This window comes from Cryptomeria japonica, chromosome 4, assembly GCF_030272615.1.
Source record: "Cryptomeria japonica chromosome 4, Sugi_1.0, whole genome shotgun sequence".
Classification (NCBI taxonomy): Eukaryota; Viridiplantae; Streptophyta; class Pinopsida; order Cupressales; family Cupressaceae; genus Cryptomeria; species Cryptomeria japonica.
The window spans coordinates 301,983,342-302,010,460 of NC_081408.1; the positions used below are offsets into that span (position 1 = coordinate 301,983,342).

The 27,119-nt window shown below is 32.3% G+C and overlaps 1 protein-coding gene across 1 annotated transcript in view; it reads left to right on the plus strand.

Annotated features, from left to right (window-relative positions):
- The window catches only part of LOC131875104 (putative leucine-rich repeat receptor-like serine/threonine-protein kinase At2g24130), a 75,830-nt gene extending 51,668 nt beyond the window's left edge, over nt 1–24,162 (plus strand). Inside the window, exons 2-4 of the mRNA XM_059219126.1 lie at nt 23,126–23,588; nt 23,708–23,812; nt 23,912–24,162. Of these exons, the coding sequence (XP_059075109.1) occupies nt 23,126–23,588; nt 23,708–23,812; nt 23,912–24,162 (819 nt within the window). The remainder of the gene's footprint in view (nt 1–23,125; nt 23,589–23,707; nt 23,813–23,911) is intronic.
- The last annotated feature ends 2,957 nt before the right edge of the window (nt 24,163–27,119 follow it).

Genomic DNA, 27,119 nt, shown 5'->3' on the forward strand with positions numbered 1-27,119 from the left:
TAGGTTTGATAGGTTCTTTTCACCTGTTTGACCTCGGTTCATGTAGGGTTCATACCCCTATTTTTTGTTTCTTTTACTCCCTTTGGGTTGTGTTTTTAAGGGTTTGCACCCTTGCTAAATGTTGTTTTCTTAATATTGATTATATTTGGCTATGTTAAGGGTCAGTGCCCTTGTTAACGTTGCTTTAATAATAAAAAATGTGGTCAAAATAATTTAGCAAATTTTGATTAACCTGATAATGGAGATTAAATAAGGAATTATCAATTGTGAATAAAAAATGTTTTCATATGATTAAAGAAATATATTCATGACTTGTAATGTAATTCTTCCATCTCTTTATGTTCTCTATTATCATTCTGATAATAGATCACAGAGTATGATCTGAAACATTGAAAATCTCTACATAATCTAATCTAAAAATGATTATATTACACTCTATAGAAATTAGAAATCTCATATCGTATCCATTACCTATTTTTTCCCTAACAAAGCCAAATCTTCATCTCAAATCCCATCATATATATATGAACTACAAAGTGACCAATCATGATCAATGTGCTCAAATTTGAGAAGAAAATACAAATACTTGGAATACTTGGACGAGTATAGCGAACACTACTCACACCAATAGAAAAGCATAGTCATTCATGCTCTGCTTAACCCCCACACCTATAACAAGTTGGGGAAAAAATAAATCAGTAAGATATATATTGTCATGTTTGAAAAAGTTGACATCTTCATAGCAAGCATAATGTTCCATATGACATTGAAGAAATGCTCTATGTTTTGCTAATAATTTATTTGTTGACTAGTCATACAAAATTTGAGCTACCTGTTCCATACTAGACACATATATACACCCAAATTTTGTTTTTCTTTTTTCCAATTGATGGGAACAATTTTAAACCTTAGGGAAGATTGATAAAAAACTTTAAGCATGACTGTGAACAATTTTTTCACACATAAACATGCATAAATGGTTTTGCTCACCATTCAACCTAACTATTTTGATTCTCTAGTGTACAACCCAGGCATTAGTAAAAATAACATCCTAGCTATCCAAGATAACCTTCATTGACTCTTTAAGAGAATCTTGTAGTAATGTCAAAAGTAACCCAATGCTCACAAATATCATGCACATAACCTAACCAATGCCTCAATACTAGAAGAAATAATTTATGTTATTGGGAGTGTGTAGAAAAAACATAGTAAATGTTTAAGATATTGCAAAAAATGTTAGAATATGTAATTTCTGCAAATTAATCAAATCAAAAAGGGAAAGGAAAGTGGGTTTAATGTTAATTCTTAAAAAATAACCTAGACATAAAGACCTGAAATATAAAAAATGATGGCAAAACACTATGAAATCAAAACTTTTAAGCAAAGCTCCTCAAATAAGAATAACCGCTTAATAAGAACTATAATCAACAGTGGTTTTTATTTTGTCAAGTAGTCAATTGAGAGTGTTAATGTGAAAGATGGCACATAAATTTGAGGTTAACATGGGTGTTTCATGAAAACACTATAAGTGGAGGAAGACCAAATCTAGAAAAAGGGGCCCTTATACACCTGAATGCGGTTGAGAAAAATTTATTATGTCCAAAGGTGTTAATACTAACATATTCATAATTTATAAAATCTATGTAAAATATTTTGAGAGATATTTGTTCTTAGAAATACTAATGAACAAAGAAAATTCCAAACAAAAGAAAACATAAACAAGCTTTTTACTATGAAATTGAACAATGAGTTTGTCATAATTGAAGCAACCTTCTTCCTTAGATTCTACTACTTCCCATGCAAAATATGATAGGAAAATGTGTGAAGAAGAAGAGAGATGGAAGGTCATATTAGCTTAATTATTTTGCAGATTGTGATTGTAGACACCTAAAATTGTCATGTCTAATTATATAAATATTTTTATTTATTTAATTATCTAAGCCTAATTCTTCTATTAATTAAATAAATCTTTATTTATTTAATTAATTCATTTATCCTCTTCTAGCCTTATTTCTCATTTAAATAAATACATTTATTTATTTAAATTATCCTTTTCCTAAATTAAATAAATATCTTATTTATTTAATTATCCCACTTCTTCTATTAATAAAATAAATCTTTATTTATTTAATTAATTCATTAACCTTTTCTACCTATGACACATGTCATTCATCTCTTAATTCATACACTACCTACCCCTTTCATTATTTTATTATTTATTTTACCTACCCTCTAATCATAGCCGACCTCCTTTTACACCTCTCAATCTTATCCCTCCATTTCATATAGTGTCTTCTATATAAGGAGATGCTTCCTTCATTATCAAACCCCCCATTGACTACTTGACTACACTATTCTTTTGAACATAGGCGATCCTACTTGCAACCACATTTCGTTCTTTGTTGAGCTCTTGTGCACACATAAAATCTGAGAGCAAATATATCAAGCAAGATCAATGGAGATAGGAAGAATGGAGATCCAAGCCCTATTGGACATGTGATGGTATAATATTTGTGATTTCATTTGATTTTCATTGTCTTAGGTAATCTTCATATGTTATGGTGGATCTTTGTTGTTGTTAGGCTAGGGTTTTGTGGTTGAATTCATTTAGCCTTTCAATATCGTTATTATTGTTATCCATTTTCACCATTAACAATGACAATCAATGGAGCTTATCAGTTTCAACCACATTCTACATAAACAAGATTTTTATTGTGAAATTGAACAATGAGTTTGTCATAATTGAAGCAACCTTCTTCCTTAGATGCTGCTACTTCCTATGGAAAATATGATAGGAAAATGTGTGAAGAAGAAGAGAGATGGAAGGTCATATTAGCTAAATTATTTTGCAGATTGTGACAATTCATGGAGCTTCTCAATTTCAACCACATTCTACATTTCAATTTTAAATCCCTTTCACTTCAACAATTAATTTCCTTGATGAAAAGGACACAATTTTGAGCTCCTTCAGGTATGCTAGTCATTAGGTCTAATGGGTTTTCTTATAGGGAAGGTATAGGATGAAATCATAGAATGATAATGCAAAGAATGAAGATGATGCTAGAGAAGCAACCTTTAAAGCTAGAGTAGAGCAGAGTAGGAAGTTGTTGGATTTGCAAGATCGACATCCTGTAAAGGTATATAATTAATCTTTTTAAATCTTAGTTGAGTTTCTTTTATCAGTTTATTCCTATTTATAAGGTTTTCTTTATAAATGTGTTCTAGTCAGTCAAAATTGTTCCCTTAATTACATTGGCAAGAGTGCAAACCTTGTGGTTGATGTGTCGAGCCCATTATCTTCTTCTTAGAATAGTGGGTTGTTGGCAAAACAATTACCATAAATTATGTTTAAAATAGAATGATTGAAATAGATCACATTCCTCAGTATTTTAGATTGCATCGGGGATATAGGAACAATTTGGTCTCTTTTCTCAGAGATGGATCATAACAATTTTTAACTTATAGTAACAATATTAAAGTAGTATTACACTGATATTTACAAAAGAAAGTCAATTTCTCACTATTTATTCTCTTTGGGTACATATATGAATTTAACCATAGACTTTACCTAGGAGAGCTTAGGAAGTTCTAGAATTCCAAACATGCAGGAAGATTTATTTTTAACTATGTTATCTGGGGAGCATTCCTAGGCCTAAATCCCCCATTCCTATTCTGGGGACAACTCGGGGACATCTCCTATGTGTCCCCAATCTACCATTTACAGTTGGAACTTTTTCAAAAAATAGGGGATGTCGCTCCCTAATGTCAAGAATGTCTAGTCATCCCATGAATAAACATGAATATTTGGGACATCTCTCGATCATCCTTGAGATGGCCAAATGACTTAGGCACAAGGGAAACAAATTTAAAAAACAAAAAAATAAACTAACTTCAAATTTTTTTTAAATCATTATTTTATATTTTTGTGAGCCCCTACCTCCCTACTTGTCCTAAAGGCGAATAGATTGACTTTTTTCATTTCATTTCAACATTTGTATGAAAGGAAAAAAAGGAAGCAATGGCAAATGTTTGAAGCTAATCAGTGAAAGAGGAGCAACAATAGGGAATAAAAGTCAAATAGATTCAATCTGGGGCAAAGAGGCTACAGATCCTTCAAAGAGGTAAGTTTCATCTTTTCTCTTCTTTTTCAATTTTTTTCGAAGCTTCAATAATGAAATGTCTAATTTTTCCTATTTTTGGAATTTTTTCATTTTAAAGTTGCATTCAGTCTCAAAAAAAAAAAGAGCAACAACGAGAGTGACAAGAATAGTGAGAATGAAATGGAAGTAGGTGGTCAAGATAAAAGTCCCAAGTGTTGAAGAGGGTGATAATATACAACAATCAAACCCATTTAGGTACCCTTCAAAAACCATGGATAAATATGTAAAGGGCCCTTTCAAAAAAATAGAAACTGTTCTCCGAAATTGTTTTTGATTAAAAAATCATCATTAACTAGGGCGTTGACCCTTTACATAGTCAGAGACTAACAACAAAAAAAACTAACCAAGGGAGAAAGCCCCCCAACAACTAGGTCAGACAGGGAAACAAGAAAGCTTGTTAGACCAAAAAAATAAACCGGCCCAACTCAAGGAGGGGTAGAGACACCTGAGCCTTGACAGGTATAGTTTTGAAGAAGGGGGGAGGACCTCCCCTGCAGTGTGTGATGAACCACAGTCTAGGCGATACAATCATTAGGACCATTAAGAGAGAGATCAAGTGGGAGTGAATCCATAGGTTTGTAGTTAGAAGTAGTGGCAGAGTGTTGTAGAACTGCAATAGGGTGTTGTGAAACAACAACAGACTATTGTAGAGGAACAACAATAAGAGCAGAGATAGTAGAAGTAGAGGAATTAGGAGCATAAATGGGCTGTCAAGGAAAAACAACACTGAAAGAAAGCTCAACAGAAGTAGAAGAGGGCTGCAAAGTAGGAGTAATAGCAGCAGCAGTGAGAGAACCAATAGAAGGCTGAGCAATAGTGAGAGACACTTCATCTCAGGAGGATACATCAGCTTCATGAGAGGAACTAGTAGAATCCAAAGCATTGATAGTCAAATGGTCAATAGTAGCATCTTTCCACCAAGTAGCAGCACCCCTATGACGAGGAAGAGAATAGTCTAAAGCAAGATGTTTCGTTGAGAAGCATTTTCGAGAGAGAAAGGGGAGGTCCTCATAATCTAGCAACTGAGTCTATGACCTATCCCCAGCCATGAGAACAACATCCCTTGGGAGAGGCGAGGAGATGTTGGTGTCAATTAAAATGCAAGAAAAGGTACAGTGCCCCATAGAAGATGTGGCCTCATCCACCTTGAATAAACAATGTATGGGTCCTTGCCAATAGCCTCACAACAAGAAAGTTTGTAATAACCCTTGCTACAATTTTATTTCAAATACAAAATTCCAATAACTCAACTTACATTTACAATTTGCAACCAAACGTTGAAATCAAGTATGCTAAAAATTGCACCAATGAACTTATAAACACTTAAAACCCTCATAAAAAACATAAGAAGAAGATTCTACACAAATTTTTCCATTATAACCGCACGCAAAAATATGTTTATGATAGCCCACAAATTTTTCATGAAACATTACAAAATAGACTCAAAAAATAGAGCACAAAGCTTCACAAATCCACTATAAAATCCAAAATACTCTCTAAACTCCTCAAAATTTCCCACAATAGCAAGATGCATGAAAATAAATGTCTAACAATAAGGAAAATTAAATTAGAATTGATATTCCCCTAAATGTGGACCCCAATGAGACTAAATGTGGACCCCAATGAGACTAAATGTGATGAAATGGATATTGACAAGCTCCTGGGCAATTCATTGGCCAACCAAGAGAAATGCTTCCAAAGGGTTTTTTGTGAAATTAGCTTCCTGAAACAGGGGATAAAGGATATTGTGGACTTTTTCATGGAGAATCTGGCACCTAATAAAACTAACAAACTCATGTAGTTGTCTCAAAAAATTGTGGAGGACATTAAAGTTATGAAGACTGAGCATGACGATAGGATTGATAGATTAGAGAACAAAATCCAGGAGTTCAAGAGTAAGCTTAATAGTTTGGTGGAAGTTAGTAAAGAAGCCATGCATAACAATGTTGAAGGCCTCAGAAGAGTCTATGAGGATATTGCCTTGCAGAAAGTTCACATGACCAGATCTAAATTATCCTCAAACACTAATCGGGACAAGAGAATCCAGGATATGTAGGAATCTACAAGGCCATCCACCAGGACCATGAGCAAGAAATAGGAAAGATCCAGTTTGAGGTTCATCATGGAAGAACTCCAAGAGATCAACAATAGAGCGATCCTGAAGAATACTAAGATTTTCAAAGCTCTTACTTAGTTTTTAGGGTTGGTTTCCCTTGTTTCCATTTTTTTTTTGGTGGTTAGACTTGCTAGGGTGAGTCCCATATTTTTGTTGTTGTTAAGCTACTGGTTAGTTACTAGTTAACTCTGTTTATTTTTGGATGATTTTGGGTTTGAGGTCCCTGTAAAACCCGTTTATCTTAATCAAAAACAATATGTTGTTATTACCAGCAATAAAAATCTAAAAATGAACAACCCACATAAAGTTTCTTTGAAGCACAACTGCAACACCTGAATGTGATTGCCACTGGAAAGTCGTAAATACACTACTTGCAAGCCTCTATCCTCTTGGTTTACTAGCCTGGAAGATCACTCCTTCAATGATTTCTTATCCTCTGAAGAAGAACAACAAATCTTGTTGAAATGATAAGATATAATGAATGAAATTTGAGCCAAAACAATACTTAAACCCTAAAATAATTTTCAATTCAAACTCGATACCCAAATCCAATGCTTAAGAGGGAAATAGGTTTGTAATTCAAATTTAGATCATTCACTTTCCATTTGTTAACCACCTTTCAACATTCCATTCCAAAATCCATTTTTATCATTTCAAACAAATACAACATAAACAATGCATCTTCATACCATGACTCATACACTATATTCAAACTACATATTAAGAATACCATGTATGCCAAATGCACAAACAAAACATCACAAATGCAATATGATTATTCTGTGTGAGTGTGTGCAAGTACATTAGGTTCCATTAATTGTACTAATAATAAATTTAAGCATAGCATGGAGATGTGACATACCAAATTTAAAAACCACCATAGTATTATGATAGAATTCACATAATCATCTAGACACATGTGGTTAGATTAAATGTGCGCAAATGAAATTTTGTCTTTTAGATTTTGGTGTTTGAATCATTTTATTATTCATAAATGAAGTATAAATATATTTGAATGGGAATAAAATATCTTTATATAAATCTAGAGTAATTAAATAACTTTGAGAGGTTGACTCATCATTCTGTCATGATTCAACTTTGCACAAGAACATGCTACTTGTTTGATAAGTATCTGCATTCAAAATTCTGTCATAATGGACCCCAAATTAAATGGGAATCAACATGAAAATACAAATAATATTTTTATTTTATTTAACTACTATTATAATAAAGAGAGAAACTTAGGACATTATAAATTCTATTATTCGATTTAATGGTTATTTAAAAGGATAAAATAAATAAATATATATGTAATAAGTAAATAAAGTTTGGATAGTAAAATATTTATATAATTTAAAAATTGAAGTTTTAATGAAAAGCCTCCATGTGTCGTGCTGATTTTTCCACTAATTTTCTATTGAAGTTATCTTATATAAATTTTAATGCATCAACCTACAAAAATCTCAACTTCAAATGATAAATAGGAAAAGCCCTTGATAAGATGATGGAAAATAAAGTAAAAAAGAGTTGATAAAACTATGTCTATTGAAACTTGAGGAAAGAGTACACAGTATTAAATCTCCCTCAAAATTAGCTTAGCATGGCAGTTAGCTTAAGGTGGAAGAGAGTAAAACAGAAGAAAATGTATTTCATGTTCTTCTGGTATATATGAATCTTCTTCTTATTATTGATTTAGTTAATATATCCTTGTTATAGGCAGCTCTTACACTTAGTTGTGGATTGGAGAGAATTTTTGTCTAATGCAAAAATAATCATCTCAGTTCAAATGCATTTATTTAAAAATCTTATTTCATTCTAATTGGCTGCTTAAATTTATTTTGCAGACTCCTCAAATCTGGATAGCTGTAAAAGTTAATACTAGAATATAGTTGTCTATAAGATTATTATCCAAAGTAAATAGCATACAATAGTTTAAGGAACCAAGAATAACCAAATTTATGAAGTGATAATAGTCTAGATTAGGCCTTGGCTTCATCTGAAACTATTAACGGTCTTCTCAAGCCAAGCAAATCCATCTAAAGATAGATGCAATAAATATTTGAGTTAAATACATATTTTACAACATTTGAATAATATCTCTTTCCTATGGATGTAGTCAAATTGAGTCAAAGATAAGTGTCCCTCCTCAAATTGATCTACTTTAAGTGTTCTAGCTTTCTTAAGTTTTTTGTAAGTCAAACATCTACCATGAAAATATTGTAATAAATATCTGAAGATAAGATTGTTATGTTATTGAACTATTGTTATAGGTGAGTTAGTGGGTTAAGTTGCAATGAAAGTTGCTTTTGTGTATTTAAGAACCTTGCAAAACTATTTCTAGTGTGTGTTGTTCAATCCTTCATCTTTTTGGAACATATTAAACTTATAAATTTGGTTAAGAGACGTAGATATTATGATTGTTTTAATGATGTCTTTTTATGGTGCAATATCCAAATTGGAAACTATTAGTGGATTAATAAATTGAAAGCATTCAAATTCAAATGATAATATTATTTATGGAGGTATGAATATACATGAGCAAAAAATATTAGATAGGTTACAAGACTATTTAAGCCCTAATGAACCTAGGACAACCCTAATGAATGTAGGGAAACTCGGTAAAAAAATGATAATAAGGATGAAAAGGATAAATATAGACTAACAAGCCTATACTAAGCCATAATGAACCTAGGACATCCCTAATGATCCTAGGACAACCCTAATGAATGTAGGGTGGGTAGGTAATGAGGATGAAAATGATAATATATACTAACAAGCCTATAATAAGCCCTAACATACCTAGAACAACCCTATGAATGTAGGGAAGTCAGGTAACAAAATAATCATGAGGATACAAATGATCAATATAGGCTATCAAGCCTATACTAAGCCCTAATGAACCTAGGACAACCCTAATGAATGTAGGGAAGCTAGGTAACAAAATGATAATGAGGACAAAAAAGATAAATATAGACTAAAAAGCCTATATTGAGCCCTAATGAACCTAGGAAAACCCTAATAAATGTATGGCGACCCTAATGATCATAATCATCATTTTTTCATTTGTTAATCTATGCATCTTTTTCATCATAATCATCATAATTTGCACATATCCTAGATACATAGTTACCATTACACATACATGTGACATCCATGAACATACATAAGTGGGTCATACACCTAAAATTTGTTAGTCTATGGATCCTTTTCATCATAATTAGTATACATTCTAGAAACATAATCACTATTATAAGTACATGTCCTTCTGATTGCCCATGTACTCATGTATAAATACATCATATATCATCAATGCATTGATGTTCAAATACACCATATATGATCAATACAACTACATCAGTGTACCCATGTACCAATACATTCTATATCGTAAATACAAGTACATTAATGTACTCATGTAAAAATACATTGTATATCATCAATATAACTACATCAATGTACCCATGTACAAATACAACGTCCTACTCCATGTGACTTTGATATCCTTGCATCCTACTCCAAGATTATGTAGAGAAGTACCTGCATATAAAGGAAGAGGTACATAAGCAATGTGAACAACATATTTTTATGATCATTCTTTGAAATGGAAATATAGTAGTCCTAATTAACCTAGGACAACTCTAATGAAAATAGGACAGCCCTAATGAACCATAGGGATGATATTATTAATAATGTATTGTACCTTCCATTTCTTATGGTCTCCATTCAAAATAACAACTTCACAAATCTTTGATTTGGTAGTTGAATTAGATTTTCCCATGATTTTCCTAACTTTTGTGTTCTCAAGACATGACTAAAAATAAGTTTCAAAACCAAACAAATGCAAATCTCTACATAAGTGTACTAAACCTAGGATAACTATAATAAAAATAGGACAGCCATCATAACCTCATGTCATACTCCAAGCTTGTACCCACAATGTTGAAGCAAAAGTTAATGCAATAGTATTGTCCATTAAAAAGACCTCGATTTTTTAAGGATCATTGATAAACATAAACAATGTGAACAATAAATTTTTAAGATAATTCCTTAAAATAAAATACATTATAATAAATCAAGAGGTAGGATTGCATAACATGAAGATAGCCCCTTATTAATTACATGAAATGTGCACACAATGTTGCAAAAAAATGTTGATGCAATAGTATTGCCCACAAAAAACGATGGCATTGTTAAGAATTGACAACAAAAACATAAAATCCAACATACATTTCACTCAGCAAAAGTTAAAATCAAAGATGACAATGAATAAGATTTGGAAATTATCATACTTGCCCCATTTGGTATGAACTAGAAATGCTAGTCATGTGTGCTTCAAGGGTAATCTCTTAGCTTAAGATTATCTATAATTGCTTCATGATCAACATTACTAACCATCCATAGTTCTTTTGTCCTTGGTTTGGTATGATGTTCCAATCACTGAATATTTGTTTCTATAACAAGGTGCGAATACATGAGAATAGTTTTGTGTTTCTGCTAGTCTTCAAATGTAGGTATTGCCAGTGTTTCTAATTAAGTGTGTTTCTTGCAGTCATATGAACTAAGTGAGGAATTTAAACAAATTATGCTCGCAACCAAGTTCTAGCAACAACAATGAACGTATAGGAAATATGAATCCATGATCATCTTTCATTGGTTGTGGTAGCTTCTTCTTTCCCTATATGCATTATGTGAACTGATAGTCTAATCTCTCTTCAATCCCCTACAGTGCAACAACTACAAAAATATGTTCTGGCTATAGAAGATTTGAAAGATGGTCATAATCAAGTGAACTTTTCATGTCATCATGTAAAGAGGATATTACTTTAGAAAAAGGAGTGAGATACTACGAAATCCAAGTATCTACCCACTCACTTGACCCACATTGATCCTAGTTACACTAAATATGATTTGGACAAAAACCAACCAACTCTTGAAGATTATTTGATTTCCTGACAATCCAACTTGTATCTTATTGAGCCCTCATCAACAAACCAAAAGAACCTATGCACTTCTAAATCAAGTGTTCATCCTCATGACAATGCTATAGTATACCAATCAACAATAGAATGTGCATCATAAAATGTAGCACCTTGAATCCTCAATTGCTCTTTAACCAGAACTCTCGTCACACAAACACCTACTACATCATTCTCCCCTTTCCGATGACCAACTTAAAAAAAATATATATAAATATGAGGTACACCCCTCTTTACATGCATTCTACTCAAAAAATAATACATATGAGAATTCTTGAATTGACCTGTGTAGTTATCTAATCAAATGAAATGTCGACCTATTTCAATATATTTTCCTTACAAGATCTCAAAATAAGTCTCAAAACAATGTTGTATGTATACTATAATGAGTGAGATCTATCATCACTCATATAAAAATCATAAGTTCCCTGATTATCTTCCTTTCTTCTTTTGTACCATCAAGGGCATGTCTATATGTGATGTAGACAAAATTAATAATTTGAATGGAATTGTAATATTGAGATTGTACCTCATTTTGTGGTTGCAATGTGTAACTTTCTTCAAAATCGTACTTGCCTCATTTGGTATGACCTAAATATGTTGGTCATGTGTGCTTGAAGGGTCATCTCTTAGCTTAAGAGTATCTACAATTACTTCATGATCAGTATTAGTAACTATCCATAGTTCTTTTGACCTTGGTTTGGCATGATGCTTCAATAACTTAAAATTTGTTTCTATAACAAGATGTGAATACACGAGAATAGTTGTGTTTCTCATAGTCTTCAAATGTAGGTATTGTGACTCTTTCTCATCATATATGCTTGCAACCAAGTTCTAGCAACAATAATTGAACCTATAGGAAACATGAATCAATGATAATCTTACATTGGTTGTTTTAGCTTCTTCTTTTCCTGTATGCCTTGAGCCAACCAATAGTCTAATCTTTGTCCATTCCCTTGTGGTGCAACAACTGCAAAAATATGTCCTGGCTATAGAAGATTTGAAAGACGGTCATAATCAAGTGAACTTTTAATCTCATCATGTAAAGAGGATATTGCTTTAGATAAAGAAGTTAGATACTATGAAATCCAAGTATCTAGCCACTCACTTGACTCGCATTGATCACAGTCACACTAAATACGATTTTGACAAAAACAAGCCAACTCTTGTGTCCAAATGGTCCATGTATTTTCATTTAAGCTTCAAAATGAATACACCTTTGAAGATTATTTCATTTCCTAACAATCCAACTTGTATCTTATTAAGCCCTCATTAAAAAAACAAAAGAACCCACGCACTTCTAAATCAAGTGTTCCTCCTCATGAAAATGCTATAGTACACCAATCAATAATAGAATGTGCATCATAATGTAGCACCTCGAATCCTCAATTGCTCTTTCACCAAATATCTCTTCACACAAGAACCCACTGCATCATTGTCCCCTTTCCCATGCCCAACTAAAAAAACAAAAACTAAATATGAGGTACACCCCTCTCTACATGCATTCTACTTAACTAATAAAACATATGAGCATTCTTGAATTCACCCATATAGTTATCTAACCAAATGAAATGTCGAACTATTGGAATATATTTTTCCTAAAATAACTCAAAAGAATTCTCAAAATAATGTTGCACATACTCCAATGAGTGAGATCTATCATCACTCAAATAAAAATGGTAAGTTCCCTCATTATCTTCCTCTCCTCTTTTGTACCATCAGGGGCATGTTTATATGTGATGTAGAAAAAATTAAAAACCTAAATGGAATTATAATATTGAGATTGTACCTCATTTTGTGGTTCCAATCTATAACTTTTTTGCAAAATCAACCACTGATATAATAGTGCCAATCAAAAAGATTCCTTATACATCCTGAAATGTTGATCCAACCAATAATACTTGTGGCTATACCTTGCATACTTGTAGAAAACGGTTTCTTTAAAAATTTGAAATAAAATCAGCAACACTGACTTCTCTAGAGACCAACACACATCTAGAACATTCACCTCCACTCTTCAAACTATATTTTACGATCTCATATCTCCTTTTTTCAACAATTTTCTTTCCAAATTCATTTTCACTGCACACCTCATGAAAACATGAAACAAACTTTGACAGGCCACCACATTGTGAACACTTGTCATTTATCAATCATTTTTTATAGAAATACCATCCATCATATCTAACACATAAAAATAGATCTAAAAAGTCTCTTGATGACTTCAGAAAATTGCATTGCACCACACTCCTACAAAATTTCATTTATATGTAAAGTAAAATGAATATAGAAGAATAGTTCATGATACATCAAAAATTCAACATGGTATTTATAACAAGTATTACAAATTATAATAGGTATACAATAAAATAGTTTACAAGATTCAAATGACCTTTGTGAGATTTGCAAAGTTGGACATATTTCACAAAATCTTTTGTACAACAACGTTTGTCATAATTGTGAGAAATGTCTAGGATGTAGTGTTCAATCTCAATTGCCAAATCTTAACTTTAAAACATCCTTTACATTGGGAGATACTCTATAGTTAGAGTGCCATAATTGTTCAATTTCCTCCTTTATAGTATCAATTAGCTTCTTATCAACACATGGAATCTTCCCACAAAAAACCGACGTATCATTTTGAAGAGGATCATCGAGTCTTTCTCTTCTTTCAAGTGACCTATCCAATGTTGCACGAATTATTAAATAAATACAAGTTTGTGTCTTAAAACAAGCCTTTCTCAAATGATGGCCTACCAAGAATGTTTTGATTACTTTATGATCAGCTCTCTTATCTTTTTCCTTGCTAATCTTTCCAATAGAATTGAGAGCTCATTGAATTTTGTTTTGACAATAATAGATTTTGTCTCCATCTTTTTGTTCACACAAATATTAAATTTGGCTAGAAAAGGTCTCATTTTGTGTGTCTTTAGACATTGAACAAAAAGTTGACATTTCTCAATCAATGTCTTATTGCTAAAATATTCATTAAAAATTTGTGTAGTCCATAATCAATTTGTTCGTGTTGACCTCTTCCAAATTTTCCATAATGTTGTCAACAACTCGAAGTAAAATCTTTCTAATCATATATATGTTGAATATCTAAGAAACTGAGAGGGGGGGTTGTTGACAATTAAAATCTTCTTCAAACTTTATTCACAAATCCAAAACAACTAGCAGAGTTAATCAAGATAGATAAAACATGAAAGCATATGCACATAATAAATCAGAAGCAATGAACACTAGAATTTACATAGAAAACCCAACAAGGGAAGAGCCACGGAGAATGCTAATTCTCAATAGAAAAACACTAGTTAAGGTGAATTTTACAAAGGATGGCTCACTGCCAAAATGCTCACTACAGAAGGGCTCACGACCTAGAAAGGCTCACTGTCGAAGAAAGAAAGATAGAAAAGATAATCCACAACTGAAACACAATCTGTGTTGTCGGAACTACTTCAAGTAACTATCTACAACACACACAACGACTATATTCTTCCTTTTAGTCTCGCATATCTTATAAACAATTAGCCATTCACAAAATTGCCACACCATCTCATCCAAATCATACAAATACATATACTGTCTCCAGAAAACATAATCTTTTAAGCTGGCCAAGAGAGAGATCTAAAATAGGTCAACACTAAACATTTCAGTGGTGTGAAGGAATGAGAAGTGGACCACATAACAATGTTCTTCATCGAACAGATCAACATGTTACATACATTAACAATGATAGACCTAAAACATACATGCTATACAAATGTCATTACAAAACCTCAACTTCTAGATAAAAACCTCAACTTTCAAATCAAACTAGACCCATGAATAGCACTGAGTAACATCAGCAACACCTCTTTTGAAAATCCAAATTTTCCAAGAAATCACCAAATGACCACCAACATCACATACATACCTATCTTCCGTTGTTGCTCAATATAACCCATCCAAGCCACAAGATTTGACATCAACAACAACATACAACATAATGCTAACAATATGTTTGCAACTAAGTTCCAGCACAAAGAACTAAACTTGTAGGAAACATGAACTCGTGATCATCTTTAATTGGTTTTATTAGCTTTTGATTTTCTTGTATGCATTGTGCCAACTAGTAGTCTAATCTCTCTTCATTCCCCTATGGTCATGATCAAGTGAACTTTCCATCTAATCATGTAAATAGGATATTTATTCAGATAACGGAGTTAGATAGTATGGAATCCAAGTATCTATCCACTCACTTGAATCACATTGATCCTAGTCACACTAAATACGATTCCAACAAAAACAAGTCAACTCTTGTGTCCAAAAGGTCCATGCACTAGCATTTGAGCTTCAAAATGAATGTATCTTTGAAGATTCATTGATTGTCTAGCATTCCAACTTGTCTCCTATTGATCCCTCATCAACAAACCAAAAGAGCTTGAACACTTTTATATTAAGTGTTCCTACTCGTGAAAATGTTGAATTACACCAATAAACAATAGAATGTGCATCACGAAATGTAGGATCTGAAATGCTCAATTGCACTTTAACAAAAGCTCTCTTCACACAAGCACCTGCTCCATCATTCTCCCCTTTCTCATGCCCAACTTCAAAAAACAATTCTAAATATGAGCTACACATCTCTCTACATTCATTGTACTCAATTAATAAAACATACAATCATTCTTGAATTGACCTATGCAGTTATTTGACCAAATGAGATGTCAACCTATTTCAATATATTTTTCCCACAACAACTCAAAAGAATTCTCAAAACAATGTTGTTCACATACTCCAATGAGTGAGATCTATCATCACTCATATAAAAATGGCACTCTGTGATTATCTTCCTCTCCTCTTTTGTACTATTAAGGGCATGTCTTTATGTGATGTAGACAAAAATAGCAATCTAAATGGAATTGTAATACTGAAATTGTACCTAATTTTTTGGTTGCAATGTGCAATTTTCTACAAAATCAACCACTTATATAATAGTACCAATTGGGAAAGATTTATTACACATCCTAAATAGTTGATCCAGCCAATAAGACCTGTGGCTATGCCTTGTATACATGTAAAAAAAAGAAAAAATTAATCTAAAAAAAATCAACGGCACCGACTTCTCTAAAGACCAACTCACATATATAACCTTTACCTCCACTTTTCAAACTATGTTTTACCATCTCATATCTCTTTTTCTCTACAATTTTCTTGCCAAATTTATGTTCACTACACACCTCATAAAAACATGAAACAAATTTTGACAAACCACCACATTGTGAACACTTGTCATTTATACAATAATTTCTATAGAAAGAGCAACCATAATCTCTAACACATAAAAATAGACCTAACAAGTCTCTAGATGGTTTTAGAAATTGCATTACACCACACTCCTACAACATTTCATTAATATGTAAAGTAGAATGAATATAGCAGAATAGCTCATGATACATTTAAAATTCAACATGGCATTTAAAACAAGTAGTACTTATTTTAACAGGTATATAATAAAATAGCTTATAAGATTCAAATGCACTTTGTGAGAATTGTAAAGTTGGATGTGTCTCACAAAATCTTTTGTACAACAATGTTTGGCCTAATTCCAAGAAATGTTTAGGATGTGTGCAATCTCAATTGTCAATTCTTAACTTTAAAACATCCTTTACATTGGGAGATACTCTAGAGTTAGACTGCCAAAATTGTTCAATTTTCTCCTTTACAATATCAATTAGCTTCTTATCAACACGTGGAAGCCTCCAAAAAAAAATAGATCATTTTGAAAAGAATCATTGAGTCTTTCTCTTTTTCCAAGTGCTCTATCCAATGTTGCACAATTTTTCAAACCAATACAAGTTTGTTTTTCAAAACAAGCCTTTTTAAAATGATGGCTTACCAACAAGGTTGTGATCACTCTATGAGTGACTCTCTTATCTTTTTCCTTGCTAGTATTTCTAATAGAATTGAGAGCATTAAATTTCTTTCCAACAATCATAGAATTTTTCTCCATCTTTTTGTTCACACAAATGTTCAATTTGGCTAGCAAAGGTCTCATTTTTTGTAGCTTTAGAACTTGAACAAAAAGTTGGCATTGCTCAGTCAATGTCTTATTGCTAAAATACTCATTGAAAATTTGTGTAACACACAATTAAATAGATCTTGTTGACCTCATCCAAATTTTCCATAATGTTCTCATCATCTTCAAGTAATTATTTTGGGGTTCTTGAGGGTCTTGGATTTGGAATTTGTCTATCTTCCACACAAAGGTCTTTATTTTTCATGTAATTTGGTGATACATAACATTTAGTTGTTTCATAAGAGGATATGAAGAAATGGTAAATGCTTGAAGAACTTCTACAATAACTCTTGAGGAAAGAAACTTTGTTAGTTTGAAAAAACTATGGCTTCTCTTGTCGAGTGAACTGCTTCTCTCGTCATACGAACTTCTCCTACCACGCACTTTGGTCCTGTCGTGGCTATGGAACCCAACCACTCTATGTGTTCCTTCCTATTTAAGACATCTTGGGGAGGATGGCTCTACTCCCTCATCCTTGGATGTACCATTTTCCTCTTCGGCTACGAATGTGACGGCTACAATTTCTAGCTCTGGGGTTGTGGCAACGATCTCGAGGGGGCCCTTTGTTTGGTCTTAAGCAGGTGGCTAAGCGACGTCTTGGTGACAGAGGGTTTATTCATGTCTCTTGTGCTATTTTAGTGAAGGTGACTAAGGAGATTGAGCTGGAGATAGAACATAATGTGTATGTTTTTTTTTCTGATCATGGTGTTATTTGTCAGTTTAGGGATTTTTGGCCCAGCCTCCCTGAGCTGCATGATTGGATCTCCCATTATTGGGAGCCTCTTATTTCTGGTACTATTCATATTTACCCTATGGATAAAGGATTGTTTATTGCAAAATGTGAGAATGATAAGGATAGAAAGAAAATCTTGTGTGATAATTATTTTTGTTGGAAGGATAAATTCCATTTAATGGTTAAACCTTGACACTCTGATTTCAATCATTTTTATGCAACATTTAATAAGCTTTTGATTTAGGTTCGACTTCTTTATCTTCCTCTTCATTTGTGGGTTGATTCTCTTTTTGAGGATGTTGGTAATTCTCTTGGGGATTTTCTTCTAGTGGATAATGATTAATATGACATTCTACACTCAACCTTTGCTTGTATTTTGGTCGAGCTAGATGTTTGAAAAGGTCTTCCTACTGAGATTGTTATCAACTCTTCTAAGGGCAACTAGGTTCAAACCTTGGACTATGAAAGGATTTCCTTTAGGTGTTGAAGATGTTTAAAAATGGGTCATGCAACTGAGTATTGTGGGCTTGAAAAGAAGACTTTGTTGGACGCATGGTAGAAGAGTGCTTCTAATGAGCATTACTTGGTTGAGAAGAAAACTGAAACTCATAAGGTTTCTCATATGGTGGCTCAGGATATTGCAGCCTCTTGTCTAGATGTTTTGGCTTCTAGTGGAGAGGTTGTTGAAGCTGGTCTGCAAAATCATGCCCCTCCTACTAATTCCTTGGGTGTATTTGTATCTTCGCTCAATGATTGTGCTATGGTTGCTAATTCAGGAATTCTTTAGGTTCATGCTTTTCTTGTTGGGAGTTATTGCGCTTCTATGAAGGAGGGTGATGTTGGTGCTCTTTCTCAGAATCTTGATGGATCAACGTTGGGTTCATCAGATTGGTTTGATGAGGCTTCTAAGGTGGAAGAGGGTTGGATTACTGTAAAAGGAAAGAAATCTAAGATGTATACACCCTCTTTTGATATGACTCTTCACTCCCATAAGAGTAGTACTAAAGGAAAATCTTGAGGGTTTCTGTTGGTGAATGTTTGGATTGTCAGCCATCTGGGTTTTTGCTAGTTCTTTGGTTGCCATATGTATTGTTCCATCTTCTGGAGCTTGTTTTGTCTTGGATTTCTGCTTTGATGTTTTGATTCTAAACCTTTTAGAATTTTCTTTGTTAAGAGTTTCAGGGCCCCTTGAAAACCTATTTTTTCCTTAATCCAAAACATTCAGTTGTTTCATAATTTTCAATGTCATCAATGTTATCAACATTTTCATTTTCAATGTCATTTGCAACTATTTCATTTTTGATGTCATTTGCAACATTTTCTTTTTTTGTGTCAACATTTTCATATTCAAGTTGATGTTCAACATTTTTAAATTCAATTCCATCTTCACTTGAAATAACATTTACGAGTGAAGAAGAGTCCTCACCTTGACCAATATTTGACATACCTTATCTTCTTTTCATATGACTTTCTCTATCTTTTTCTCTATATGCTTCAATTTGCTCTATTGTGAATTTTCTCTTGCCTTTTAGTTTACGATCACTGATGCTCCACATTATACCTGCAAAAAGATGGACAAAAATGATTAATAAAGTGAAACTTGTGTAAAAGAGTGCACCAAAAACTAAATTTGTTTGTATCAGACAAGAAACATATGATTCTCGACTACAAAAAGAATGTGGGACCATTGGAATGTTCAAAATGGCCCAATATCCTTTTTTATATGGCTTAAGAATAGATATTTGTTAGCAACGGATATCCATTATCTTTTCAAAAAAAGACCACCAATGAAAATATTTCCCTTAGCCTCCACTTTTTAAGCGACAAATATATTGAATATCAAATCATAACTCATATTTGTTGTGAACGGATATGAATTAAGTCCTAATATATTTCTCTCTCTCTCTATATATATAGTGAGAGAACAAGAGATACGAGAGAGGGGGAGAGAGCGCCATGAGAAAAAGGGGCGAAGGATGGAGGGAGAGGGAGAAAATGATCGAAATCATTGAAATGCCCAATACCAAGGGAGAGAAGATTGAATACCAAGTCATCTCTCTTTAACTTTTTCTAGTTTTAGTTGATAAAAATAAATGACAAAAGACTAAAATATTCAATAATATATAGAGAGTTAATCTTCATTGTCAACTCCATGAACTGCATTTGTCTATGCTGGTCAATTACGCAAAAGAAAAATGAATCGCATGAATTTAAAAAGTTTTGGAGAAGTAGCTCATCTTGGGCGTGTCGTGGAAGAAAAAGAAGGTCGATTAAATTAAAATAAATTGAGTGCGATTAAAATATCATATCATAAGCAACAAATGTTGGTTTCCTGTTGAGTGCGATGAGAATAGACTACTGCACCAGGCCAATCACTCCACAAATGACGGCTCTTTTAGTGCAGTGAACCAGGCCAATAAATAGACTAAGTCTCCATCATTGCACTTACCCAGTGTTGCCGAGTCAATCGCGTGAGAGAAAAGTGAGGCACACAGGAAGTAGCTCAGTTTCTTCTTATACCACTCAAAACAAAATTTGAGTCCAAGAATAGAGAGAAGCAGCTCATCTTCAGCCTTCACATCATTCATCACTTCTCGACAAAATTGTACTCCAAACAGAGAGAAATTGTAAGACATTTCAATGGGTTGTGGAAAATGGGAGAAAATTATCAGATAGCTCAGTTGTCTTTTGTTACGCCCCGATCAAGTGTCTTTTCAACTCCACTTTGAACGGAAGCCAAATAATTAGCGGCAGATTATCTCTTCTTATTATGTCATGTCTTCATGCACATTTTCTGTTTTTATACAAATTTAAAATTATTAAAGAATCTAATTTACAATTTTTTAGTAGAGCAATTATTGTTGAGGAATTTAAAATTGATTGTGGAAAATAGAGTGGTTAGAAATGAACAATTATATATTGAAAAAACTTTAGTGGTTTTATAAATTTCTTTCTTTCTTTTTCATTTACTTTCAAATTTTATCTACAAAACTAATTATTAATACTATTCATTCACATATGTAAATAAAATAGGCAAGAACTTTTGATCTGAAAATTACGATTACACTTACTATTTGAAATATTGATCTCTATCTGTGAATGAATTTATATTTATTCACTCTATTTATTTACATTCACATTTTTTATAACACACCAAATTCAAGAATTTTAATGTATTATCCATTCATTGTTGTTGAAAGCATCAAACACATCAATAGACTTTTCTAGTTTGTCATTATCCAGTTCTATTGTCTTAACAAGCAATCTCATAGACTAAATATTAGTGAGACTTTCTTGAACTTTCTCAAGACAATTCTAGTCCATCACATGTTGACACTAGAAGGTAGAGTTTCCTCCTACAAGAACCAATTGTAAGATTGAAATTTTGAATTTCAACAACAATTTAAGGTGTTGAAATTTGCATCAAAAAGTAGAAACTTTCCCCAATTCTATGGCATTATCAATTGATTTTATAACCACAAATTTAATATATCACATCATTCAATTTTATTTATCTAAACAAGTAGAAAACTATTAAATTTTCATACAAAATATTAATTAAAAAAATTATTTTAATGTGTGAAGTAGTTTCACCCAACCATCTACATGTGTTTCTAGATCCTTGGCCCCCCTCATCATCCAACAAGTTTTACTCACGTCTTCCCTCCTATTTGTCCATGGCCATCAACATAGGTTCCAAAGATTTTCTTTTTGAAATTAAATAAAAGGAAAAATCAAAATCAATAAATGAAGTTAAATATTTTTTATTAAAAATAATACAAAAGTCATAATTACATTTATGAAATTATTATTTCTTTTGGAAGGTTTTACTCAAAATAAATAAGATTTTTTTTCATAATCATTTATCTTTTTCATATTTTATGCAGTGGCAACATGTTGACCCATGATTCATATGAGCACCACTTGCTCCTAATGATTTTTACTTCCAAACAAGGTTAAGAGAAAAAAAATAGCACTAAAAATGAGTTGTAAGAAGAAACAGTACACAAAGTGTATACTATGCAAGATCCAACAGCAATGAAAACAAAGAGAAGGGTGGAAATAAACTCCACCAAATAATCCATGGATGTTTTTGATACTATATTATTAATATGAATAAAATGTTGTGTACTTTCATTTGATTTAACATATAACAATACTTTTAGATTGGTTGGGCTCTCCATAATCTATAAAATCAAGTGTCATTATTAGAATAGATAAATGAAATGTCATATCCAATTATAAAATTAAGAATCTACATCTTATATAACTTGGAAAGGACAATCTTGTAGAAGCTATTGGATTGCATTATTTAAAAATAAAAAATTAGATTCTTATTATTTTAACAAAAAAATATTTTAAATTAAAATATTTAAATATTTTGAAACAATAAAAGATAATATTGTATAAAATTCATTATTAATTGTTGAAAGTTAAACTAATATAAATATCAATGATTATCATTAATTGATTTTCAATTCATTTTTTATAAAAAATCAAAATTTTATATAAAATAAATATTATTTTATAAAAAAATTAATTTGTCTACAAAAATATGCTAACGATAACTTATTAAAGATCATGAATATAATAACTAAAATACTAATAATAAATAACTCATAAAAATTATTTTTTCTACATAAAGAAAACAAATAAATCATTTTTTTATGATCTTCTTTGTAATTGAGAATTTAATCTAGATCTCCATGTCGGATAAAAGTGTAAGAACCTCTTAATTCTGTAAATGTTAGCCACACGATTTAGCAGAAAATGTTATATCGGTCTACAAAAGATAATAAACATATTGTTACCTACGGTAAAGTAATTAAAACATGCTCTATCACGTACAATGACAAATTTATAAGCGGACCTGAGTCCTAAACCACACTTATGTCATTTGGCCTTCCTCTGCAAAGCAAGCCGACAATGAAGATGAAGATGAAGATGATGATGCTTCCTCTGCAAAGTATGGCCTCCAAAAATTTCATATGAAGAACTTGCAAATGCAACTGGTGGGTTCAATGATGAAAATCTTTTAGGAATGGGTAGTTTTGGGTCGGTTTATAAGGGATTCTACAGAATGGTACAAATATTGCTGTTAAAGTTCTCAAGCTGCAAGATGAACATGCTCAGCAAAGTTTCAGTAGAGAATGCAATGCATTGAAGAGAGTTCGACATCGGAATGTAATTAAAAGCATTTCAGCATGTTCCAACCTTGATTTTAAGGCCTTAATTCTTCCATTCATGTCAAATGGAAGTTTAGAGAAATGGCTATACCCTCCTGAAGAGGGTGGATGCAGATTAAATTTGAGTGATCGAATAAGGATAGCAATGGAGATAGTACAAGGAATGGCATACCTTCACCATTATTGCTTTGTTCAAGTGATTCACTGTGACCTCAAGCCCAACAATGTTCTATTAGGAGATGACATGACTTCATACATAGCAGATTTTGGCATTTCCAATATTATTTTTGGAAATTCCATGGGTTCTTTGACTTCTACAGATGCATTTAAAGGATCTGTTGGCTACATTGCACCGGGTACAGATTTCTTGCTATTGAGCTATACAATTTTATTAATTTTCTTTTTTTATCTTAGAGACCATCGAATGTATCAAATGACTAACAAGTAACTTATTGTTCTTTAATTGATATTATAGAGTACAGAATGGGTGGAAATCTTACTACTAAAGGAGATGTGTACAGTTATGGAATTTTAATTTTAGAGTTGTTGACAAGGAAAAGACCAACAGGGGATATATTCGGTGAAGGAATGAATCTACAAAAATAGATAGAAATGCATTTTCCTAATAGAATCTCAGATGTGGTGGATAATTTTCTGCTAATAGATGCTCATGAATCAGAGACATCAATGGTAGTGGAATGCCTTACTCAATTTATACAAATTGGGCTGTTTTGCACAAGGGAGTCACCTCAAGAGCGACCTGATATGACTGGGATAATTGATAGATTAAATACAATTAGAGGTGCATTTCTTGGTACCCCTAAAAATCCTCAATTACCAATAGATATCACACCTTTTATTGATGCTGAAAGAAATATGAAAATGCCTGAGAGGGAAAATAGGGGAAGTTCATCTATGTCTACATCCTAAGCCAAAATAATTTTTCTTGCTTTATTTATTGTCCAATCCAAAACACATGATGTCCTAATGTATCATTTTGGATAATATAGTCTATTGTGAGTAGATGAAATAATGTTATAATATTTTTTGCTTCTGCTACCTATATGGTATACTACTTAGATATAATTTAGGTTCCCACATTTGAAATTGTGAGTGGATGTGATGTATTTTGGACATATCAATCATTTGGATATATGATTAAATATGCATCTTAATAGAATGGAAAATCTTGTAAAAGAGATATATAATTTTAATTACTATTAAATATGAAATATTTTGTTGTATTACTTTTATATTACTGATATTAGATTTCTCCAATATACTATTTTAATTGCTTTTATTTTTTAATTGGACTGTTTGATTATTTTTTGTATCAATATTCTGGATCACACTCCATGATTCATCATAAAAACAGCATAGAGCTCACAGAGACATAAAATGAATAATATATATTATTTTTTTAATGCTAAATAATTGTTAAATTTATATTATTTTTTTCACAATTATTATTAAAAAAATTTAGAAATCAATAATTTGTCAAAACTACCAAAATCTATTTCAATCGCAATTGTTAAATGAAAAGCTAAAAGAGTAGACACGGTATGAGAATGATATTGTTAACAGAGTGTGAAATTTTAGAACTTTAAGCCTACACAATCATCCTTGTATAAATATTTCATTGCACATTAGTACAACACGGAGGCCAGACATGATTACATGATTACAACATTCTGTACATCGTCACACTGTACGGTTAAAGTCACACGTTGCTATCTTATCACTATTTTCCATGAGCATTATGTGTAAAGAGATATGATTCATTCCCACTCTCTCAGTAGATAAGAGATATGATTAATCTTTTGAGGAGGAAATTAAAGACACCAAGGACTGCATCAAATATATTATTGAACAAGACCTACCTTGCAATGTTTACAGCAGCATAACTTGCAATGTGACATAACCTCCTAGTTAGGTTTAGATGGTCAAATTAAGGGAGAAACTGAAGAGAGAGTAGCAGAGTTGATTAGTGAAAATCTGCAAGGAAAGAGGTGTCTTGTGATTTTAGACTTGATTAGGTTAATTTCAAAAACAAAGATAAGAATTGACAGTTGAAAATATTATTATAAAAAAATTAATTTGAAATGGATTAGAGGGTTCTGTTCTTAAATTAATGATGAAATATGGATGTGTAGACTGGTATACTTAGCTGATTTTAATGATGATATATTTGACATTTCATGCACCATCACACTTTGTTCAAGGATCCATGTAATCTTTGTACATGGAACTATTGTTTTTATTCTAACTTTGGAGTTGTATTTGTATCCTGCTTTGTTCTGTAAATGATTTGTGCATCAACACTTTTATGATTTGATTTTGGAGGATAAGATTCTTTGTATAATAATTTTCGAGTTCTTTTTTTCTCATCTATATATATCTTTTAGAATTCATGCATGAAGTTTATCTACCTCTATGGTAAATCATTTAGTATTTTTATAAATTTTGTTAAATGACTTGATCAAATATTGGATTATAGAGAATTATTTCAATTCTAACTACTTTCCTTCCTAAACAAATTTAACATATTGGTATAAAAAAAAATGAATAGTCTCACATTATTTTGTCTCTGTCTTTCAAGTAATATGTATTCTGCAACCTAAATATAAATAATATTGTTGTAAATGATGAATAATGATGAACAACAAATACCCTAATCGGTACTAAGAGGGGAGGGGGGGAGGGGGGCGGGGCATGAATCAGTACATACAAAAACTTCTCCACAACTTATCAAGTTAAAACAATGCTAACCGGTTGCCTTTATCACTGAACTTAACCATGGCAATACCGGTTAAACACAATAAGACTTCAAATCGCTAAACCAATAAAACTGAATACTTCAAATAACATTCAACACTTGATAACTACTTCACCAATATACTCATGTATGTGTTGTATCAGTAATACCATAACCATTAGCTTTGCATGCATATTCACCTAAACAAAGACTACTCAATCATCACATGAAAAATGCACAACTCATGACACAGATTTTTCACGTGGAAACTCAAATGGGAAAAACCACGGTGGGGATGAATACCCACAAGCTTGTTTTTGAACTCTTTTGAAGCTTTCTCTGTTAGGAGCCTAGTCCGGTTAAAGACTTTACAATAAGGTTATGTTAGGAACCGATCCTGTTAAAGATCACTAGATTAAGGGATGGCTACATACCCTGTTAAAGGTTCAAACCCTGTTAAAGGTTACCTTGCTAGAGGAGTTAAAGAACTCAATGATCTTGAGTCACCTGGTTAGAGGATTTGTAATAAGCTTGTTAAAGCTACCTGGTAAAGGGATTTTCTGACTATTGAAATGGTTAGAAGACAACAGGTAAAGTTCTGATCTGATAACAGTACTACATGCTAAGGCAGATCCTTTTCAGCTCCTCTACTCTGCAATCACACTGCAGTTTTCCACTCACTGGTCTGGCAAGTATCTCATCACTCGGATACAAACACATTTTCCAACATAAACAATAACAACCATCATTGACCTTATAGACAACAATTAGGTCGGTAGCATAAACCCTAAACCTTAAACATTTTAGGTTTACAATAACAAGCAGTCCAATCCTAACCATTCAAATACTTTGTATAGAATAAAATGATCTCAAATAGGTCACAAGTCATTCTGCATCCTCCATTCTTCACCGCATATGGAAATTAGTAACCCATCATGCTCTCTTCATATACCGCTAAGAAGAATGTTCATTCTTGAGGTAGACATTTAATACAATCGATCTTCACATGCAAGATCCTGAATGAAATCCTTCACGTGCACAAAACTGACGTGGCATCTGGATCTCATCCTTATCTCTTAGCTAACTCATCACAGAATGTCACTGGTTGCATCGCACAAGCTAGATTGCCAAA